The sequence below is a fragment of the Cyclospora cayetanensis genome, unplaced genomic scaffold (assembly GCF_002999335.1).
Source record: "Cyclospora cayetanensis isolate NF1_C8 unplaced genomic scaffold, CcayRef3 CcayRef3_contig_133, whole genome shotgun sequence".
Classification (NCBI taxonomy): domain Eukaryota; phylum Apicomplexa; class Conoidasida; order Eucoccidiorida; family Eimeriidae; genus Cyclospora; species Cyclospora cayetanensis.
In genome coordinates, this window is record NW_020312074.1 from 42878 (window position 1) to 64594 (window position 21717).

At 50.4% G+C, this 21717-nt stretch overlaps 1 protein-coding gene across 1 annotated transcript; it reads left to right on the top strand.

Annotated features, from left to right (window-relative positions):
* The first annotated feature begins 2751 nt into the window (after window positions 1-2751).
* On the top strand, window positions 2752-16685 carry LOC34622828. Its single transcript, XM_026336549.1, has 23 exons — window positions 2752-2863; window positions 3081-3260; window positions 3469-3618; window positions 3718-3894; window positions 4021-4425; window positions 4574-4854; window positions 4988-5183; window positions 5273-5797; window positions 5983-6402; window positions 6538-6587; window positions 6726-6810; window positions 6942-6965; window positions 7102-7415; window positions 7567-8103; window positions 8226-8644; window positions 8826-9064; window positions 9162-9449; window positions 9597-9711; window positions 9858-10414; window positions 10553-11026; window positions 11128-11448; window positions 11574-11640; window positions 16586-16685. The coding sequence occupies exons 1-23, from the start codon at window positions 2752-2754 to the stop codon at window positions 16683-16685; spliced, it is 6036 nt and encodes a 2011-aa protein (XP_026192334.1).
* The last annotated feature ends 5032 nt before the right edge of the window (window positions 16686-21717 follow it).

Here is a 21717-nt window from a genome sequence, read left to right on the forward strand (position 1 = left end):
TTGATACTCGTGCAAGGAAGCGGCAAACATGGCACCCGTAGGCCTAGTTCCCAGCCACTTTCCAGCAGCACCTCTGCACTTGCGTCGCTGAGGGGCACTTGCCGCCTCATACAATCTATCGCTATCTAGATGCTGTTGAACTCCCAACAATTAGTTTCAGGTGGTAGATTCACAATGGTGTTATATTGTGACTTGTACTGCGAATGTTTTGGGGACCTGTGGACGAGTCAAGCGCCTACAATACTTGGTCCGTTATTCGCCCATAAATATTAGCAGTGCCGTCGTATCGTTCTAATCAATGGCAAATGCGAATAGAACCATATAAGCAATCCAGCCCCGTAGGGATGATCTTTACTAATCCATATAGCTGGGCTTTCCATCATTATCAGAGACCCTTTTCAGTAGACCTGATGCTCTGCCACAAAATTTCGACTCAGAGCAACACCACTCTGGGCAGCAAAGGCGCTAAGCTATGTAATAGGCAAGAAAGCATAGCGCGCTGGCTATCGAGGGCACGGACTATAAAAGCAGAGCTATAATCCCCTGATGACAGAGTATGTTTTGGGGTGCGGAGCAGCATAACCAAGCAGTGCTCACACTAAAAGATCGAACGTGAGGAACAGAGAATCTTGCTTATTCGCATCAATCATCTTCGCCAAGCGCTTTCAGTGCAAGCCACTTGCCCTCTTTCCTATGCTAAGCATGAGTGCGCGAGTGGATAATTGGCATGGACTCCCAAAGGCTATCATTGTAAAGCCTCTACAAATTCAGGGAAAACGGGCACATGCAAAGCGACGTTGACGGGCGAGGAAGCTGCAAATACCAGGTGCCTGAGGCCTCATGCCTGATAACATGGCTATATACTGTTAGGATTGAGCGAAAACAATAATGACATTGTCAGCATGCGGATTCCTACTGAAGTTAGCCACTTACAGCTTAGGCTTAAGAGTGTTGCTTTTTGTATTAATGTGGACGGAATCGGACAGGTGCAACTGCCAAAATCTGAAAGGTTTTCATACTTCACTTATGGCACATACGGCGGATATTCCCAGCGATATACTATGATCCACAGCAAAATTGACTAGCTGGTTCGACTTTTTAGAAAGATCAACTGTAGATTGCCTTTGTATAGCCACAATATGATGCAATGCTGTATGCGTGTGCGCTAGCTGCTTAGTTTAGCTAGCTCTGTATGCTCGGGGTGCACGGGGAGTACAGCTCTGCTCACTCTGGCTGTCCCTTTTTCCTAAGATCGGGAACTCGAAGGCAAATGGGCCAGGGGAGGACGGGGATGTTTATAACGACACTCAACAACAATACCAGCCAAATAGAAGTGTAAAGCTAAGTGCTGCCTCGTGCGGCTTCTAGCGTGCATCAGATCGCCCCATTAGACTGAACAGTGCGTCATTGCTCAGCGATTTTCCTGATACCGCACAAAACTATGGGTCTCGCTCAGTGCGAGCTAGGCGCGGCTGGTTGTTACAGATGTGCAAGCTTTGTGGCTGGTTTCGGTGAAAAGAGATTGGAGGCGCTCAAGCCAGATTTCTTGGATTAGGAGTACTTCGCTGCAGTTCTTTGAAGTGTCCAACGGGAAAGAACAGGATATGCGGTTCGCTGCACAAGCGCTGGAGGGCTGACCTTGTACACAGCCAATCTAACAAGGAATCATCGTGGGTTTTAACAAAATTTACATTGTTGTGTGCTGCTTTAGCGATAGTAAGTCCGCTGCGGTGGGACAAAGGATGCAGCAGCACGTACTGCATCATATTTATGTTGTTGACCTGAGCCTCCCACAGCCGGTCTTTCTCCATCACACAGATTAGTCGGTTCCCTAATTCTAGGTCTAATTAACATGCACAAAGTGACTTAAAGTGTTCAGAGTGGTGTGATCGCCAAAGTTTCCCACATGTGAGTCTTCTTTGCTTCCTGTGTTAATGCATGTCATGGGTGATTTGGTGTGGCTGTGAATGGCTCTTCGCCTGCTGCTAAAAAATAAGGCGCATCAGAAATTATTCATAGTCACGCTCTACTTGAGAGCCTTTAAAATAACATGATAGTATTGCCTGCAAATCATTTTCTTTTCGCGTCCGCATGCTTTATTCCTTCCGATCGACAGAAAGCCCAGTACCAATGAGTGTCTAGCGTAGCCTACAAAGCTGCGGGCTAAACGGGGCCCCAATACAGAGCTAATTCCACGTGACAATTGAAATGTTTTTGATATAGTACAGCGAGAAAATACTTTGGGGAAAAACTGTCGTGGGGGCCGTTGCTGTATGCTGGTTCCTGGGTCACCTGGTTAGGCCTTGTTTTCGACAAGCAGTCGGCAGCGCAGAGCTTTGCAAGCGACGCGTGATTGTGCTGCATGAATCCCGCGGAGAATGTATCTTTTATTGTCATGCATGACATTTCGCTCTTTCTATTGAAAGGGGTCGGTGTTTTCAGGTGTTCGGACCAACGCTCTGATGGTCACGGAGCGCCAAAAGTCCTTCACCAGCATCGAAGCTGCGGCTCTGAAACAAACACAGCTTCTATTGACATGATTAAATGATTTTTGCTACATTGCAGTTCCAAAATACTGCTGACACGAGTTTGATCTCTGCCGCCTAAGCTGTTCCCGTGTGTGCGCCCACCGGACTCCAATATTGCATTATCATATTTTGGAAAGTGGAGTGGCAGCCTCGCAGCAAGACAATGCGAAATAAGGCTCCGATTAGAAGCCTCCTACGTGGAGTGCCACTGTGCATCGCCATCATGGGGCTTTTATTAGTCCGCAGTGAAGTCTATGCATCAACAGGGGCATTGAAGAGCATGCCCATGATTAGGCCTCATCTTTTGAGAGCGGACGAGCAAACCATTGGTCCAGGTGAGATGAAGCATACACACTAGCAGCGCTCCTCTGAGCCATGTATGATTCCTTTTGTAGCCCGCTGCAATCCAGGAAAATTTCTTGCTCCAGTTGTACATCCACGTCTAAACTCAATGCTTGCACAAATGTGCTTCTCTGTACTACTCAACTATATACATGGTCAACTCCCATTGCGATCCAGTGTCGTAGATACATACCATTGGGTGATACGCAGATATCCCGATTTCCAACTTCACTGCGAATGGTAGTGGGTCGTACGAGCATGAAAATAATAGTGGTAATAAAGAACATGCTTTCATGGAGACAAAACACCAGCGAGAAAGGCTAGTGGGGATTTTGGAACACGATCAAATCATGGCCTATACTCAAAACCTTCAACACGCATTCAAGAGATGTGAGGAAACACCAAGAAGTTTTCGGCTCCAATGAACTTTATTTCTGGTCGCTTGCTGCAATCGTATACATGCCCGCTAACTTAGTCTAGCCAAGACGAGCTTTTAGAGAGGATATGCTAATGCCTAGCCCTCGCGGTTTCGCCGCGTAGAATTTGAAACACCAAATGAGCAGTGCTGTGTTTCTCCTGTTGTCTATCTTGCGTGCAGCGAGCAAATTTACGCATTCCGTGCTTTTCTTAAAGCAGCTCTTCTCAAAAAATCCCTTCCTTAAATACTTTGCTCTCCGCTACAGCCAAAGAATAAAGATTGTTGACCACCTTGAAAAGTCTGCTACGAGGTGGAACCTGCTACGAAAAGGTTCGTGGCGTAAATATGCGCTTTTTCTGAAATAACTGCCGGCATGAAAGGCGTTGTTAGAGCTCGCACGTGTGTGGACGTGCTCCTCGATATTTTCAGACAAGGCGATGGCTGCAGAGGAAGCTATGGCGACAATTGCATTAGGGCACGTTTACAGCATGGGGCGGTCCCTGAAGAATCGTGGGGAATACAACCAACAAAAACAGGATCTACTGCAGGAACTTCGTGCGGTAAACGCTGGTGGTCACGCCTTGGACCTAATTCTGGGAAACAGAAGCAAGTCGTTATATACCAAGCATCATAGTAGATCGCTACCATCCCCGCTGTAGCTTCTACATCGACCATACCTTCCTTTTGTGAATCCACATTCGGGAACACACTAACTATAATATTTCTTTGCAGGCAAGCCAATTTTTACATGGACAAGCTCTCTGTGGAAGAATCCTTTGGCAACGCTTTCTAATGTTGTAAAAGGCGCGCTCAACGAATCCTTTGAAGGTGTTTTTGGCATTCCACAAAGAGAGGTCAAAAATGCCTGCTTCTCATTTGGATACCGCTTCAATAGCATTGCTCCGTACACGAGCATTCTTCCAGGTGGTATTTTCGGATCCGTGCTAAAAAGCCTCGCCCGTTCTTTCATGCTCGTCTACTACCCAGTTTATTCAAGCTTCAAAGGCATCTTTGCGCTTATGATTAGTGTCATCTGTAAAACTGGTGTACTCGCGGCCACAAAAAAGCTGTTCGGGACCATAGCGAACGTTACACGTTTGGGTCTACGTGGACTGCACATATTATTTCGGCGGTTTGGTAAGCCATCTACCATTCGAAGCTTTAGGAATAGACGGAATGGAGAATTAAAATACTCATTACCAAAACGCCACAGTTACTGCTACATCAAGGCTGTCAGGAACAGTATTAACTTGCGCCATCGAGGTGGCTTTTTGCATTCATTCAGCTCTACGTGGCGACCCAGTCGCATGGCCAATCATGCAAGATCTGCTTCGAAATACCGCTCCCGCAATGATTACTCTCCTATTCCAGCTTTATGCAATCAACATCGAAGATATCACAAAAAGAGGCAAGCGAGTTTCGCACGCCCTGAGTGCTGGAAATGCGTCATGGAACTACGCAGATGGTCTCTGGATAGGAGCTTTCGACTTTGGCCGTGCTTTCATCAACGTCATCCAGACTTATCTGCGTCGTGCAGAATCGTTCGTGGATTACTGTAGCAATAAGGTAAGTGCAGTCTTCTACGTCTAGCTTCACGGAAGACTAAATTTCGATGAGCTGTAGTTAGACGCTGGAAACATCAATCGCACATCCTATTTAATGATAGTCATATTTTTTTGTGCACTATATGTTGTGGCAGAATGCAGAATCTCAAAAATTTGCGGAGACGGCGTCGATGACAGACACACAGACAATAAGCGCCGAAAGCTTGGAAGAGCCCGAGGCGTCTGGCCAGTTCGCGGAGCCACTGGTCGACGAAGATCTACTGAAGGCCTTCGAAGCCATAGTTAGTCCAAGCTCCATGACAAGCTCGAGGGACGAAGTAGAAAGAAGCAGTACGCGCACATTTATTCCTAGTTCAGATCCTTTTCATTGCCTGGTTGCACAGTGTTTCGTCGTATTTTACTGCAGGCCCCAGAATCAGACGTGCGCGATATAGACGTGTCAAAGCGAGTGAATGTAGCCGTAAGCTCACACAATCTAAAGAACTGCGGTGAAAGTCATAGACTAAATACCGTACAGCTCGACACGTGGGTATGCCTGAGTGCTTCGTGCTATAACTCTTTCCACTTTTTTGTACAGTGTCAAAAATACAAGAAGTTTGTTTCTTCATTCTCGCGAAACCGCCTAAGCCACGTGGAACGGTTTGTGATCCAAACAATCAAAGTTCTCAAGTATGATTACAAGTTCTTCCAGCGCTATATTGGGGAAATGATGTCCATTTTCTACGAGATGGCGTATGGCCTGCTAAATGCGGATGTAGCCAACGTGTTGAGCGATAAAATGTCCTTAGACACTATGCGAGAACGCATTCATACGGCCTTGGCTAAATTTCAAGTATACAGGGAAGTCAGTTCCGAAATACAAAGCAGCTCGCTCCCACGGACACTATTTAGAGAGCCGTGGTTCACCCGCTCGGCTAGAGATTTGGCACATGGCTTCTTTGAGAGTGGTAAGAAGTTCCCTGCCTGACGCAGAAATTAGTGGCGCTATTAAACCAGAGACGCCTAGGAATAGCCTACTGCTCGCTCGAGTTTTTACATGCTTATAAGCATTTGCCTGCTATGCATACGCTCAAGTGAACTGTTCGCTTTTCTTCAGCTGGCGGACTATCAATTTTTTTAATCTTCGAAGAGGATAGCAAAACATCCACTGCCGCTCGTGATAGGGCTGCCTTTAAGCTCCTTACCGCAGGAGCCAACAACCTGCACAAGTCTGTTAATTCTCTCTTCCGAGAGTTCCTGACAGCTCGTCTCATGATCGCTCGCTTGGAAGGCCACAGCTCAGTGAAGACAATACAAGACTTTATCGCATTGTGCAACCCACAACTAGGAATTCCAGATATAAACCTGTGTGGAAAGGTAGTAACATCTGAGGTTGATCCAGCTGCCTTCGTGAAAGAAGCACTGTTTGCTTTGCACGCACCTATGACGACCTCTGCTGATGATATAGCATTCCACAACGACTCTAAGCTTGGCAATGTATTCACGAGTTGGAGCGGTACAGGACTTTCCGAGCAAAACCGCGCTGTGGCTGAGGGGGCCAGTGACAGAGGTAACATTGCGTACAGACCAAGTGCACGCAAAGACCTTTGTTTAAGAAACTTTTATATCAGTATTCTTGCTGAGGCGAGATGACTTTGTTCCTGAAGGTTTTACATGCACAGCATTGTCCTGTATTGCTTTGCAGCTGCAATGGAAAACTTTATTCTGCATCTTCGTGAAGCCGTCCAAAGTCGAGTAGGCCACGTACTATGAAGCGAACGATTTTGACCAGCTGAATGAGGCTCACCCTTTGGGGCCTTTAGAAGACTACATATACGCGAGCGCACTTATACAGAAGCCAAGAGACTTCATTGTGGTAATTGTGCTACTCAGCTGACATTCTCACGCTTCGAGTTTGCCGACAATTTCACGCGCCTGGTGCTGCATGACACCAACGGACGGAGCGTTAATTTTATTCGTAAGGCCTTTACCCCTGTGCACTAGAGAGCAACCCACCATGCCATTATATCTAAAAACTGACTTCCAGCTTTTTTGAAGCGAGAATATTTGAGAACAACCTGCGTCATGTGTTGTACTTTTGCGTGACAGCTGATAATGAAGACGATGTAAAGGGTAAGCAAGATACTTCCATGGGATCCTCTGGCAGAGTTACGAGAGCAGCGAAGTTTATCCATTCTCGCAGCATTCATTCCAAGTCGTACATATAAGTATAATAAGTCGTACTCGTGCTTTTGTGCTCCTCTATCAGCTCTCGCAGGTCAGAAGACAACTCCACAGAGAAGCTCCCGACCGTCGCCACTAGATACGAATTGTTGGTTCAGCGTTACAGAAGCCAATAAGGGAACCTTGAAGTTTGTAACAATGGATGCTAAAGAATTAGAAACCTCTATAGAGGGGCTTGCAGTGCCAGCCGAAGGGATTCCAACATATGAGATCCCCGGGCAGGTTATGTACCGTGATCGGCGAGAAGAGCTTAGATCGATTATCAATGAACCGTCGGCAGTGCGCGATGTAATAGTTGCGAAATTCGTCGATCAAAGCGGAAGAGCAGCAGCTGAAATGGTGAGCCTCTCTCGAGCGCAGAGGCGCAATTCATGTAGTTGTTATGATGAGCTAAGTTCACCGTAACTGGCACGGTAAAAGGCAAAAGGTTCCTCCAGGAGATATGGCGTTATTGCTAGGTATGTCAGTGCTTTGGGGTTGTGGTGAGCAGATGGCAAATCTTCTCTACATTCTCCATTCCAGGACACCCTCCTTCTCAAGCCATAGCCCTTCGGTTTTCTTGCAAAACATTATGCCAAAGATGTTCTTCGATTCCTTCCAAGCTCTGAGTGTTGCGTCGAAAAGCCGGAAATCTGCAAGCGTGGTGCTGGAGGGCCGCCTCTACAGCTTTGCCTTGTCGTTTGACAATTTAAAGAGTATCTTTTTGGGAGCTGTGAACAGACTTATTCTCCGCATGCACAGTCTTGACTCGAGAGACATGGTGTCAGTCTTCATGATGACGGTCGCAGTGATGGCCTACCAGAGAGTACAAAAGCATCGCACTGGAAAGACACTAGTCATGAATATGTTTTTAAGAGATGTTCTGCATCTACAGCGGGCTAATCAACTTGGTCGGCTGCTTGAGGAAGCACCCCACTGCGCGTGGTTGGAGAAGCAGGAGGGGCTGCCTCAGGAAGAGTTTGTCATCAAATGTGCAGCGCTTCGGTTCCTCAAAATTGGCAGCCTGAAGATAGAGGACGCTGAAGTTGTAAGCGGTCTTGGCTTCTACAGCACGTGCTGCACTTAGCAGGTATAAGGGGTAGCGACAAATACACGAAGCTCGGGGGGCTATTCTGTTTTCCATGGTGCATAATTGGTGTACATCTACAGGTGAATGTCCGCAACTACCTTGCGGAATTCTTCAATATTCTCAATGGACTGCGTGGGAAAACACGCTGGATGGATTTCCTAAATATTCGCACTTTTTCTGCAGAAGCTGACTTGTATGCTGAGACAGCTGCTCAATATTCTTATGAAAAGCTAGAGGGGCAGCTAAGAGATGAAGAAACGCATGAGCAGATAGGAGGTGTGTTAGGCTCCACAAATTCGAATCTTCATATGGCACTCGGTGGGGCTAGGAAGTATCTCCATGACAAGCGGGACACTTTGACAGCTCTGCGGAGCTATGCTGAGAACATCAAGAAACTGCCTCCCAGCTTGCGCAAATCACTGGAGGATTTCTTCAGCAGTTGTTATGGCAAGCTCAGAAGATTCCTCGGCGCGAAGCAATTTACATGGTTTAAATCAATGTGGGCACAGCGAGCAAGTTCTTATTTGCTTCCGAACGACTCCTGAGCAGTTTATACCTCGTCTTATGCTCCAAGCATTATCTGATAGAGCAGCAATTCTAGTCTCCATGCGGACAATCGTTTTTGTCATAGCGGCGACAGCCCACTGTTCTGTTAGTATGTTATGTTGTTTTTGATGCAGCCGTCCACATGTGCTGCATGCCAGCTCTTTTTTTGCGGCAGTAGCAGGAGCAGAGGGACTTGTCTTTCCGAATCCAGCTGTTTTGCGTGGGAATTTTATTAGCGCAAGTGATTTAACAGAATACGGGCAACTACAGCTTGCATTTGAAGAACTGGCGCTGATACTTTCCGACGCTCGTTCAATGCAGAATGTTATAAGCGAGCTCAGGTCAATTCCTGTCCAAACCGTCGAAGCAAAAGGTATGTGGAAGCACTGCATACTAAAGTCTTCCCAAAATGTGACCTACACGTGTTGCTTTATGTCTTGGCTACATGCTGCGTTTTCACGCTTTTGCAGAGGAGTATGATAAACTCAAGGCCAGGGTTGATGAACTGCCACCAGAGACTGTAGAGACAGCTACAGGGTGGTCCTTACGTTACATGAATGACGGGAAAGGAGGCTTGGAGATTGCCATTGGACTACTGGCTCTAAAGAGTGGTAATGAGGGACAACTCAACAAAGCGCTACATTTGTCGCTGGCGAATGTCGAGGTACTCCGATTCTTGAACAGTGCACTCGATGTTGCGCAAGTACTTGAGTATCTACCCAGTGCCACGCCTGAGGAGCTGCAAAAGCTGAGACTATGTAAGGACTCCCTGTTTCACTCTCTCAAACAGTTTTACTTTAGTGGATCTTCACAAAAACAGATGTATGATCACGTACGAGCAAGTGTGTTTATCGCTAGGCAGAGTTGTGAACCTACTTGTATTCCTGCTTGTCGCGTGCTTGCAGCGCTAGGTGAATTTAAAGCAACTGTTCACGCGGAACCGCAGACCACAGCTTTGAATACGAAAGCACAGTATTCCGTCAGGCAGGGCGTGGACAATTTGGTTAGCTTCTTCTCTTCGTCAGGGTCGGTACGTTGTATACTAAAGAAAGCCAGATGATGCTCACGCAATTGAAAGAGTTACGCTTCGCTCTGAGTCGTTAATTGAGCTTATTGTATTCATTAGAAGCACGACGTTCCTGTCGAATTCAGCGACGGTATCAAAGATTCATGCTGTGTGTGCAGAGCAACGAAGAAACATTATCCACACATTGTAGAAACCTACTGAAGCCACCACATATATTAGCAGATGAGTCACTATGTTCTAAGACTGTGGACGACTGGGTCATTTTGTGCTTCATCTTGATTAAACTTGAAAAAAGAGGGCCAATACCGGAAGAAATAGCCCCAATGGAGCTTGTGAAAGCGGCATTCGTAGACGGAAAATCAGTAGAATCGCACCTTCATGACCTTGTCAATTCTGGGCTGCCAAGCGATTTCCGCCTCCAAGTCGCCAATAGCATAAATCCCTTCCTACGCGGCCTATTGATTTTCTTCATGGGCCACCAACTCGGGGACGTCGGAGCTGCACAACTTCTATCCGTAGACTTGCCTACGGGCGTCATCAGCTTTAGCTTCACCCATGTGTACGAATTCACAAGTGCCGAGCCAGAACATGGTGGCACACCTGCCTATGTCTTTAGAAAGCTTGCCCGCATCGCGTTTGGAGCGGAGTCTCTAGAAGAGTCAAAGCCCATCAAGATCGCCAACACAAGCATTTCATGTGTGTCTCTTCATCAGCCCACCGTTTCTGAGTTCCTGCGCTGCTCGAGACTGGCTTGCAGTATTAAATAAGCATGCTTGCTGCATTTTAACTTTGCTTAGTGTGAGTCTGACCGGAGTTTCCGCTTACCTGCTCCAGATCCCCAATCTCTCGACGACTGGTATGCGTTCGTCGATCTCGAGAAGCTTGAAGCGCTCACATCTCAAAAGATTAAGGCAGATGCGTTGGCCGAAATCAGCGCATGGAGCCGCTTTATGGATCTAGTAGACTTCTTCTTCGCCATGCGTCAGTCGTCTTTGATCGCTCCGCAAACGATGGTGGCAAGTGCCAGTGACGCCTTGCTCAAGGATGATAGTATTACTTTTCTGGAAAGAGTTGGGATGATTGTATTTATCTCCGATTTCCACAAGCTTGCCGAGACGGCAAAGATTGATTGTCTCCAAGACGCTATGAAAAACATTGTAACATACGTCCCTCTTCAGATACGAGAGAAGCACTTGTACAAATATGATTGTTTTGAAACTAAGCTTTCCGAAGATATGGCAGCCTCAAATGCAGCAAAGACAGCAACGGACGAGTTTGTTGCCCGCGCAATTGAAGCAATTGAAGCCGGTGAGATAAATGGGTAGTAAAAAAAAATAGCAAGGCCCTGCGCAGCTCGTTTCCTTAGAGAAAGTGTGCTTACTCAGTTTCTGTACGTGCTGGCTTTTCAGCTTACATCGTGAAAGCCAAAGAACTATTCAATAAGGTTATGTCAAAGCCCGATCAGTCCGAACTCGCCATCAAGAGGGCAATGCAGTTTTCGCAGCATGTTCCTGTTTCGGAATTTGGGGGCAAGGTGGCCAAGGAGATCGTGGAAATTGTTTTCCGCCACGGCACTTGGGATAATTTACTCGCTGGGCTGCAGCGGCTAAGGGACATTGAGTGGCAGTTCCACACGCCTCTGCGCAAAAGAGTGATAAACGAGAAGACCCGGCCGAAGTTCTTCAATCCCATTATCCTTGCAACGGATTGTCTCTCCTTCATGTTAGCTGGTAGGCTTCAGTATTCTGCCTTTCGCCTTGTCTTTTAGTGGAACCACTGGGTCGCTGTAGTATCGGTCTACAATATAATTGGCGCATAGAGTGGTCCTTGAGGCGATGCATTATACTGCGTTCAGGACGTTACACCAGGCTGAGACTTCCCAAGCCATTGCTGCTCAAGCGTGGAGCAGCATGGGCCAAGTTGTTTGTAAAGGGGCCCAAAGCCCCTGTCTCCAAAGCATATTAGCTATCATGGCATGCATCCATGGATCGCATTTGTACTCGAATTATTCCTGGTCCCCCAGAATCGGTTGAACGTCAAGACCAATCTGGGGAAGATGCTTTACACCCCGATGCACAAATATTCGAAGACAGCGGTAGTGACGAGGCAGGCAGGCTTCAGGAGGTGCCTCAGTCACTCACCATGCAAGGTGTGCCTTCTGACAAGGGAGGTGGACTTTCCTCTAGCGATGAAAATCAGAACAAGTCCGCGCCTTCTATGGAGGACGCTCTCTCGAAGTACCCACCCAAGTCAACGGTGGACACTGATGGTAGAGACGAAGTTTTCCCCACTTTGCCAGATTCGTAATCTTGTGCCACACAGCCTGAAGAAAAGCAGATTTTTCTTGAGGCTTCGATCGGGACAGGTGGTTTAACTGGTCGCTAATGAACCATGTTTTTTTCACAAGCATCATACTCTGCATCTCTCGGTACTTCTCAGCGCAGTAACGGCTTTGTTAGAAGTTGCGTGGTGTAACAACAAAGTCGCGTTTTGTATGTGACTTTCCTTGAGCTCCTCTATCTAGGGGAGTGGGATGCAATTGAGGTGTGCACTCAAAAGGTGCAGTTTTTCCGTCTCCGCATAGCCCGGGACACCTTGGCGACCTGTGTGGGTTTGAGCATACTAGCTACGGGCATGTCGTCGAACGTTTTTATGATGCGTTTACATTCAGTGTCGGCAACACGGATCCTGGCATGCTTTCGCGCTTCAGTTCATGAGCACTGATCCTGCTGTTGGTTCTGTGGTCTCCTTGCTGTTCCACTCCTGCAAGGGATGGTTTCCTCTATAGATTGCACTTTGGTGGGATTTGCAGCTACTAGTGTGCACCAAGCCCGTGACCTGGCTGGTGATTTCACTGTGTGTTGACACAGGTCTTTTCGTTTGGCCATTGATTCGTTTTATGATTCTAAGGGGGGCTGCTTCATGCCAGGTCCTGAAATGTGGGGTCCCGCCATGTACAGTTGGTATGAAACGCTTCTTCGGGTCGTTGCGATATCGCTTACGTCCTGGCTCTGTGCGAATATTTAAAAAAAGGCTGCTGCTGCCTTACGATTTTCTCCATTTTTGTTGAATTCAAGTATGGTGATGGTCTGAAGCCGATCAACCAGCGTAGTGCAGGCAACTGCACTCTGGGGTGTTTTCGGTACTCCTCACACCGATGCATATCGTGTTTTGCCTCATGTGGATTCCGGCTTTAATTTCCTTTAAAGCTGGTTTACTGTGCAGCATACGAAATGCCGCACAGACCCAACCGAGAAATGGCCAAGTGCACTTTGTTGGGTATACGTGGGGCGCCTCCTGGCGGGTGTATTTACGCCTTTGGTCGCTGCGACAATTGTATTCGCAGTGGCCTATATTACATACTTTCCAGCTTCAATGCGTTCTCTATTGCATTAGTAAGGCCATTGGCAGTGCGCATATCTAGCAGCCACGAACAGCTAACTGCTCAGGCAAGCATGAACACGGAAATTGGTCACCGAACGTATCAGGATGTTCCTTTCCTTTAGACAAGTGGTGTTCCCGATCAGAATATTCACCTTCGTGTTTAAATCCATACCTTCATATGGAATCTAGTTACGGTAGTAAACACAGCTCAGGCTACTCCTAAGCCTCCAGGATCCTTGGGACTAGATATAGAACGGTCTATCCGTTGGAAAGATTTAGGCGCTGCGATGGTTCACGTTATTTTCCAGTGCTTGGGACTGTGCATTGGGCACAGTCGTAGTATATGGGATTTTTTCGGGGCGTTGACATTTAAGCCAACGGGAGTATGTATTGGGGTGTCCTACTATTGCTTACTGGGCAAAGGGGAACGGCGGTGCCCAAGAATAGCAAACCGTCGTCTCTTCGCATGCCATGGCGCCTGCACAGGGGAATAATTGGACCATCAAAGGCCTTTTGGCTGCATCGCATGGGACATCTGCAGGAGCTCAGAAGGCCGTTTCTTTGTGTTTGGTTGCAGATTACCTCCGGCACGTTCTCATACTCGGTACTGTACGAAAGCCTGCTAGGGGGTCGCGCTGCCGCCAGACGTGGCGCATGAGCACTGCCTCGATGGTTCGTTATTCGTGCTTCCTAAATTACGCAAAAGTCTTGGAGGGATAGTGCATACGTGTTTGTGCCTACACTGGAGCACTGCACGTACCCTGGAGGGGCAGGCCTCCAAAAACCAACGCGTTATGCATGGGATGGCTGTGATCCATGCGGTAGTGTTCACTTGTGTCACACAGGCTAGGTAATTGATAGTGCTGTGCCGCAAGTCTAGTCTCGTATACTGTCACATCATCCTCCCCGTGGTCGTGCTATTATCTGAGAGCTTTGTCTAGCCACTGATCGGCGTTCTCCGTTGGCATCCGGCACCAATATCTTCAGGGTCCAGAGCAGAGTGTCAGGACTTGATACATGCATTGTCATATCCTGTGTCTGCTGTGGGCGGGATGCCATGTGCTCCGCTCCAAAGAGCAAGTGGCTAAGGGCAACATCCAGAGTGCAATGTGGCAGTGACAAGTGCATCCAGTCTCTTCAGAAAACAATTTTATTACATCAAGAATCGGTGTTCGAGTCATTGAGGAGGGGCTTCAGCAGCAGCCAGGACTTTACCTCAAGGCAGCAGCCGTGGAGGCGGCTTGCTGCTTCAGCGGCAGCAGCCCGAACAGGTAAAAAGGGCAAGAACGGGGCCCCCTGCACACGAAGGAAGGCAAATTTCTGCATCCAAACAACTAGTTGTCTCTAATTTGCCGCTCGTGTGTCTGCTCGGCTCTTCGTGTAGCCCGCGCCACTCGTGGGGCGTTGCTTACCACGGACTCCGCCAAGGAGGTGTTATCGCTTGCTACGCAATAGCAGCACAAGCGACACCATCGACGAGCCAGGAACAGCAGTGCAGACACACCTCTGTATCCACACCAGCCCCCGCGCAGGCACTGCCGTTAAGAATTTCTCGGCGGGGGAGCCTCACGTGCTCGAAGAACGCCTGCATGCCGTCCCCCTGCAGGCTATTTGTGGTGGTCCTGAGTCCTCCGTTTTTGCAGCGATTTCATTGACTTAAAGCAGCTCTACGGAGAGGAAACTGGCGGCGCCACTGCCTGCCTCTCGAGTCAGACGGCCGCTGCTGCAACGCTTCCTCGTGGCGGCGAGGTCTTCCGCTTGCTCCCTGGCAGCCCCTTCTGGCTACACGCACGTGCATGCGAGGCTGTGCGTTTCTGGCTATGTCAGCAGAGGATCCTGGTGGGCAGATCAGCTCCGCAAGCCCTCTGTGACTAAGCGGCTCCAATGCGCAGTGAAGCCACAGGGCACGCGAAGGGGCATCCTGCGTGAGGAACTTTCTTGCAGCGTAGGCGCAGAGAGGTGATATACGAGGCAGCACACCAACTGCCTGCCCTGTTTAGACGACTGGCAAGCTGGGGATGAGCATTCCAGCAGGCATTCGTCCCTGATTTGTTCGGCTTGCTCAGTGCCACCACGACGGCGCAGCAGCAGGAGTTGGGAGCAGCACAGTAGCCGGGCCTTACTGCAGCATAAAACAGCTCTGCATGTCGTGTGACAGCCACGCTGCTTTCACCCTACTGACGATTCACATTGAAAAGCCTTTCGCTTTGTTCGAAGACGCCCAGGACCAACAAAGCCTTTCGAAAGGAAGGGCAAAAACAACAACGTCAGTCCACTAGCGGCGACCACGCCGTTGCTTCAGCATCAGCTCCAAAGGCATCGCTTTCACCGACCATTAGACGCACTGCAGCGTTCCTTGGTGGACCTCCTGATGCATGTGTGTGGACTGGACCGCGGCAATCCTGAAGAGAGCAGCGTGGCACCCCCCTTTCTCACGCCCTTTGATCGCGGCAACCACGCGCACATCGTCCCTTAATTCAGCGAATTCGAGCGCTGCAATGCCAACACATGAAGGGCCCCCCGCCGCTCCAGCGGTAGGAGGGGGGGGCACCGCTGGAGTTATCATGTTGCCATCGCATCCTCTCTACTACTTCTCCACACACAACGCCCTAAGGGGGGCTGACGGGGAAGACTTGCACTTCCGAGTTTGCTTCGAGGAACTCCATGGCTCGAGGTCTTGCGAATTAGACATTTACCCCTTCTACGATGTGCAGATGGTCAAGCGATTGCTCATTAAGAAGCTGAGACTCCCTGCATCCATGCAGGTTCGTCAGTCAGTCGGCCGTGCATGTGTAGCATATATATATATATATATATATATATATATATATATATATATATATATTGGCCTCTTGTATCTGTAGGAGAACCTGTGTGCATGCATGTCTCCGACTGCCTGTCTTCCCCGCTCCTCTAACTCTTCCAGACCGCAAGTTCGCTCGTTTTACTGGGAATCGCTTAAGGCTGGTGGCGTGCACTGTGTGGCTGCCCTGCAGCGCAGTGTTCTCCAGATGCGTGTCTGTGTGTGTGTGTGTGTCTGTCTGTCTGTGTGTGTGTGTGTGTCTGTCTGTCTGTGTGTGTGTGTGTGTGTGTCTGTGTGTGTGTGTGTGTGTCTGTGTGTGTGTCTGTGTGTGTGTCTGTCTGTCTGTGTGTGCCTGTCTTTGTCAATGCATATATATGGCGAGGAGGTTCGCGCTAGTGGATACAGGCCTGCAAGTCTGTATCTACACATAAGCCGTAGGAGCGCTTGTGCCACGGGATGCCTGCGCAGGTGAAAGATGTAAGACTGATCTTTAGAGGCAGCGAGTTGCCGAACTGGAGGCCTATGACCGTTTTCTTTGAGAATCCTGTCAAGCGGCTTCTATGGGCTGTACGAGGTGGCAGTGCCACGTCTTCCATAAGGCCTTTCGCGCGTAGCCAAACTTTTAGGAGCAAGGAGCTCTTGCGGATCTTGGAAGAGGTGCGTGTGCGTTTAAGGCCTAGAATCGTGCGTAGGCTGCTGCCCTCGTGTCTCTGGCTCTCAGACGTGCCTCTGGCGACGTCTCTTCGGAGTGACGTGTTGGGGTGGGGGGCTGTTGGGTAGTTGTTGGTTCGAGAGCAGGTGCGTGTGTATGTGGAATTGTGAGGCGAAGCGGACTGCTACTACGCAGCTTAGTATATGTCGGTGTGAAGGGTTACTACGTCGTGCTTGAAATCGCCCTTCCCCATTTTTCCTTGCAACACGAACCGGTCTAGCCTACCTACCTCTCAGAAAGGGGGTCCCTGCTTCGCCTGCTGTGGGAGTTGGGGTGTGTATTTGTAGTAGTACGTGTTTATGCACAGCGGTTCTGCCGCATCTGGGGTTCACGTCTTCTGCTTGCTCTCCACAGGTTCGCCTCGGCTTTCGCAGGAACGTTGCTCCTAAGCTGACAATGGACGGCACTGGCGGCACATACATTTTGTTTGATGGGCGTCGTCGTCCTGTGGCAGTCTTTAAGCCTGAGGTATTGCAGTGCGTGCAGCAGAACGGCGTGGCACTGAGACTGAGTAGATCGTGCTGAGGTTCCGCATTTATTGCGGATGCCAGATCATGGTCCCCTAGACTGCCTGCCTGCCTGCCTGCCTGCCTGCCACCAGCAGAATCTCCTTCCCTCTCCTTTTCTTCTCTGCCCCCGCCTCTTCTTTCCTCCATCGCCCCTCCCAGCCCGCCCGTGTGGTTCATTCAGTCTGTCGAGGAAGGGGGGAGCTGGCGACACGACTTCTGCGCTGCTATTTGGGGGGAAGGGGGTGTCTCGACGGCGTAGGCCTCGCATGTGGCGCTGGCTCCGTGTCGCTCCGCAATGGCTACGGCTTCTGAAAGCGGTTGTGTGCTGATCCTCTGCGGCTGTAGGACGAAGAGGCCTTTGCACCATGCAATCCTCGCGGATACGAGGGGCGACTTGGCCAGCAGGGGTTGCGTGGGGGCGTTCTTAGTGGAGAGGGAGCTGGTCGTGAGTTTGCTGCGTATCTGCTCGATGCGAGTTACGGAGGCTTCGCTGGCGTCCCCGCCACGATGATGGTGGAAGCGTGTCATCCGGCTTTCTGCAGCAAAGGACAAATCGAGGTTCGTGCATGCTGCCATCGCCGCTGCCTCCGAACGGCTCCCTGTTTTCCTCGTGGTTAGGGGTGTGCCTCGTCTCAGGAGCCTTTTAGGTTCGAGGTGCCGCCAACCTCTTGCCTGCCCTGCGCAGGACTGGACTGCCTTCTTTGTAGAGAGCTACGCGGGGATGTGGTGGCTCTTGGGGTTGGTGAAGTCGTTCTCGTTCGTGTTTCGGATGCACTTTCTAGGTTCGAATTTTCATACGAGGGGGGGTGCGTTTTGTGCAAATCTGTAGCCAAAGGATACGGAGTTTTCGAGTTGGATGTCTTGAATCCCTGCCTCCTTAGGTTGACGGCGACGTCATGATGAGCACTTTTGTCAGCAACGAGTCTTCTCCCAACGTCTCCTGGAAAGTTGGCAGCTTCCAGGCATTTGTTGAAGCCAAGGTGTGTTTGTTTGCATGTTTTGGGGGGCCCATGTGTGGGGCCCTCCAAAACGTACAAAGATCGCATTGGCGGATATATTTGTATGCGCAGCATGTGGAGTAGCAGCACTTTATGGCCTATTAGTGTGGGGCTGTGAGTGCCTGAGTAAAATGGTCGAGAATGCGCTTCCCTGTGTGTTGTGGGTGGGCACCTCTGGCGCACAGCAGCCGATCTGTCGAAGTGCAAGTCGGAGGCGTATCGTGTTACCCAGCACCTTAATGACGCATGCGAATGCTCTACTCTACTTGCGGTGCGATGCATCTTCTTTTGCTCCGTCGTGTGTGCGGGGGCCTGCAGGAATGCGTGGGCAACTTTGATGCGCGCCTCTTTTCTGTCGGTGACGTGCACCGAATCGCCATCTTTGATTTGCGGGTGATGAATCTTGATCGGAACGACAGCAATATTCTTGTGGCTCCTTTGATGGGCTACCAGAAGGATCCACAGGCTCATCCCAGCTCTCGAAGCCTCCGCGGATCCAGCGGGGTTGTCAAACAGATTCAAGGCAAACTGCTGCGCAGTGTTTCCTCTGTTGGATCCTGTGGGGCACAACTTTGCCTTGCTGATCAGGCAGCAGTTGTGGGAGCGGAGACGGCAGCGTCTGCTGCCTCGTCAGTGCTAACGCCTGATGGAAAGCCGACGAAGTAAGGAGGCAAAGGACAGAAGCTGCCTCCTGGAATTCCCGAGGCGGTCCTGTAGGGCCTCTTTTTTTCCCGGAAAATCGTATCTCACTTGCTGCATGATTTTCCACCCGCGATTGACGCACTGGACACCTCGCCACTTGTAGGCGTGCGTGCAAGTGTATGAATCTGCGGCGTCTCAGGTTCCGTCTGATTCCGATTGACCATGGCATGATCCTGACAGACGTCCTTGACGTTGCCACGCTTGACCTCGTGTGGTTTGACTGGCCTCAGAGCAAGGTGCGCCCGTGCATCCTACAGAAGACTTGCTTTTTAAAATTACTGCTCTTGTACATTTTGCGGTTGGTGCGCGAGTTCGCAGTGGCGGGTGTGCAGCAGACGTCTGCATGCAGCGGGCAGGGGAAGGGGGCCTATCTATATCGTTATTTGGCACTGAAAAACTCCGATGAACCGTGTGCCTGACGCGTAGGCGTCGATCGTCTGGGGCCATCATGGCTAGGAGTTTGAATGAGTTTTTTTAGGCATTGGATTGGCAGGCTTCATCGTCAGTGAAGGGGGAGACTTGCTTGCTGCGGGTGGGGTGTTGTCGGAGTGGGAGTGGCGGTGGTTTGTGTGTGTTGTTGATGTGCATCATTTCTCCAGGAACCATACACTGAAAGCGAGCTGCGTCTTATCTATTCGTTCGACGTCGATAAGGACTTGGAGCGCCTGTCCAGGCGGGTGGTTCTGAGGGATAACTGCTTGCGAACACTTCGCTTAGCCACTAAACTCCTGCAGATCTGCGCTCGGCATCACTTGACGGTTAGGGAGACTGCGACGATTGCTGTGCGTGACAACTTCGATATACCGTCCCCGCTCGAGCATCTTGTGAGTTTTTTAAAAAATGAGGCCGTTTTCTTCTAGCACAGCTTGGAAGACACAGTGTGGTGTGTTTTCTCCTGTGCTCGACGGGAGTCAGAAGAGGCGATGGTTCAGTGGAGGCGGGATAGTGGGGGGGGTGAGGGTAAGGGAAGGGGCATCCAGGGAGTGGCGGTCTGTATGGGCAAAGGGGCTGAGGGTTAACCTTGCATGCCTTTGAACGTGTGCACTTGCTTTCGTAAGCCTGTGTGTGTGTGTGTATGAACCTCTATGTGTGTGTGTGTGTATATGAACATCTATGTGCCACTATGTGCCCTTGTGCTGCAGATCCGGCGGAGTTTGGAGATATCGTATCTCGCCTTGGACTCGACATCGCTGATGAGCACCAACCGCTTAGGTTTTGGCATAATGGATCTTGCGGAGTTGCAGGGCGATCCCAGCAAGCAGTCGGGGCAGCGTCGGGGATCTTTTGAAGCGAAGCTGAAGAAGGCGCTGAAGAAGAAGCGAAGGAACGAAGAGAATGCAGGCCATGGGTGGGGAGAGATAACGGCAGATGGGCATAAGTTGTGTGGGCGCTGTGGGGGCGTCACTGGTCTGGATAAGGAAACGGTGCCGGAGAGCTTTCACGCCGTCAGTCGGTGGAGCCGCTCACCTTCTCCTCTTGACCAGGAGACGATCGCGGATGGCGACGACTTCGATGACAGCCCGCTATCCAGATCCTGCACGACGCTTGACGATTGGGAGCAGGCGCGGTCGAAGGCAGCGTTCCTCGCGGGGGAGAGTGCTGCTGCAAGGCGGCGGACTGTGGGTGTGACTCCTGGGTCGAGTCTTCCCTCCGCAGCGGACTCATCAGCGAACTCAGCAAGTGCATGCCGCTTCGAAGATACCGAGCAGCTGTCGTTGCGCGGTGCAGACGGGTGTGGGGCAGCAGGAGGGGGCGTCGTTGCTGCTGCTTTTGCCCTTCCCCCTTGCCGTTGCGCAGACATCCGAGAATCCAGCAGCAGCAGCAGCATGGCAGACTCGGCGGACGACAGCAGTGGCTCAGACAGCGACACCAGCAGCAGCAGCAGCAACAGCCTCAGCACGAGCAGCAATGAAATGATTTTTAGCAGCTGGCCTAGCAGTGAGGCGGACTGCGACAGCAGCAAATCCGCGTCTGAAGCAGAAATCCAGTCTCATCCATCTGGTGCCTTCGGGAGTTTCCAGGCTCCTGGAGCTGCTGGGGGTCCTATGCGCTCACTTCCCAGTGCAGCCTTGTTTCGATATCCATCTAGGGAGTCTCGCTGGGCAAGGCGGCAAAGGCGGAGAACGTCTCGCTCTGCCCGGAGGCGCAAGTCTGAGGCGGTGGCGGAGGCTAAGACAGACGAGGTGGCCACTGCTAGTCAGGCCCTGATGCGGGGCGAGTCGGGTGTATTTGCAAACACGCACACCAAGGGAACGGTGCGGCGGTAAGTTGTTGCCCCCACATGACATGCAGGTCCCTAGTGCATATAATGTGGCGAGTGGTGCAGAGGACCAACCGCCGATCAAGGATGGATCAGCAGTCTTCATGAACGTGTGCTTCTTGGCTCGACAAGCGAGGCTGCGGTTCGTTTTAGCTCCTGCCTTGCATCTCCTGGTCCGTTTGCTGCGTGTGCAGGCTCAATGGCACAGCTAGAGGCACTGGCTGCAGGCCGAAGCAGCAGCCCTCCGCAACGACCAGCACGTGGAGTCTGACAGATTCAAGCGGCCGCGTCATTCTTCTGGATTGGCGAGACGGCAGGATGGACAAGTAAGGAGAGCAGCAGCGCACGAAGTATTTGGAGGTCGCTTTATTCTCTGCCTGCCCACGGCGGGTATGGGGCTCTAGGGGAGAGGAACAGGGGGGTGCTGCGTACAGGGCTTTGTGTGTTTTCTGTTTAGGCTTTTTTTCGAAGTGTATGAGTCCTTGCTAAGACAGCACATCTTACATAACCATCCTCAGTGGCACACTTATCCGTATAACGGGGAGACCATTGAGCGCAGCGAGCGCCGCCAACAGATTCTTCGGCACGAAGGGTGCTCTTTGACGGCCACATCTCGTGTTTCGACGCCTTT

Bases quoted from the DNA above. Each gene is read 5' to 3' on its own strand.
- LOC34622828 (XM_026336549.1), top strand. From the start codon at position 2,752: ATGGGGCTTTTATTAGTCCGCAGTGAAGTCTATGCATCAACAGGGGCA. The intron at 5,798-5,982 runs GTGGTAAGAAGT...TAATCTTCGAAG, and splicing joins GGCACATGGCTTCTTTGAGA to AGGATAGCAAAACATCCACT. The intron at 8,104-8,225 runs GTAAGCGGTCTT...GTACATCTACAG, and splicing joins AGATAGAGGACGCTGAAGTT to GTGAATGTCCGCAACTACCT.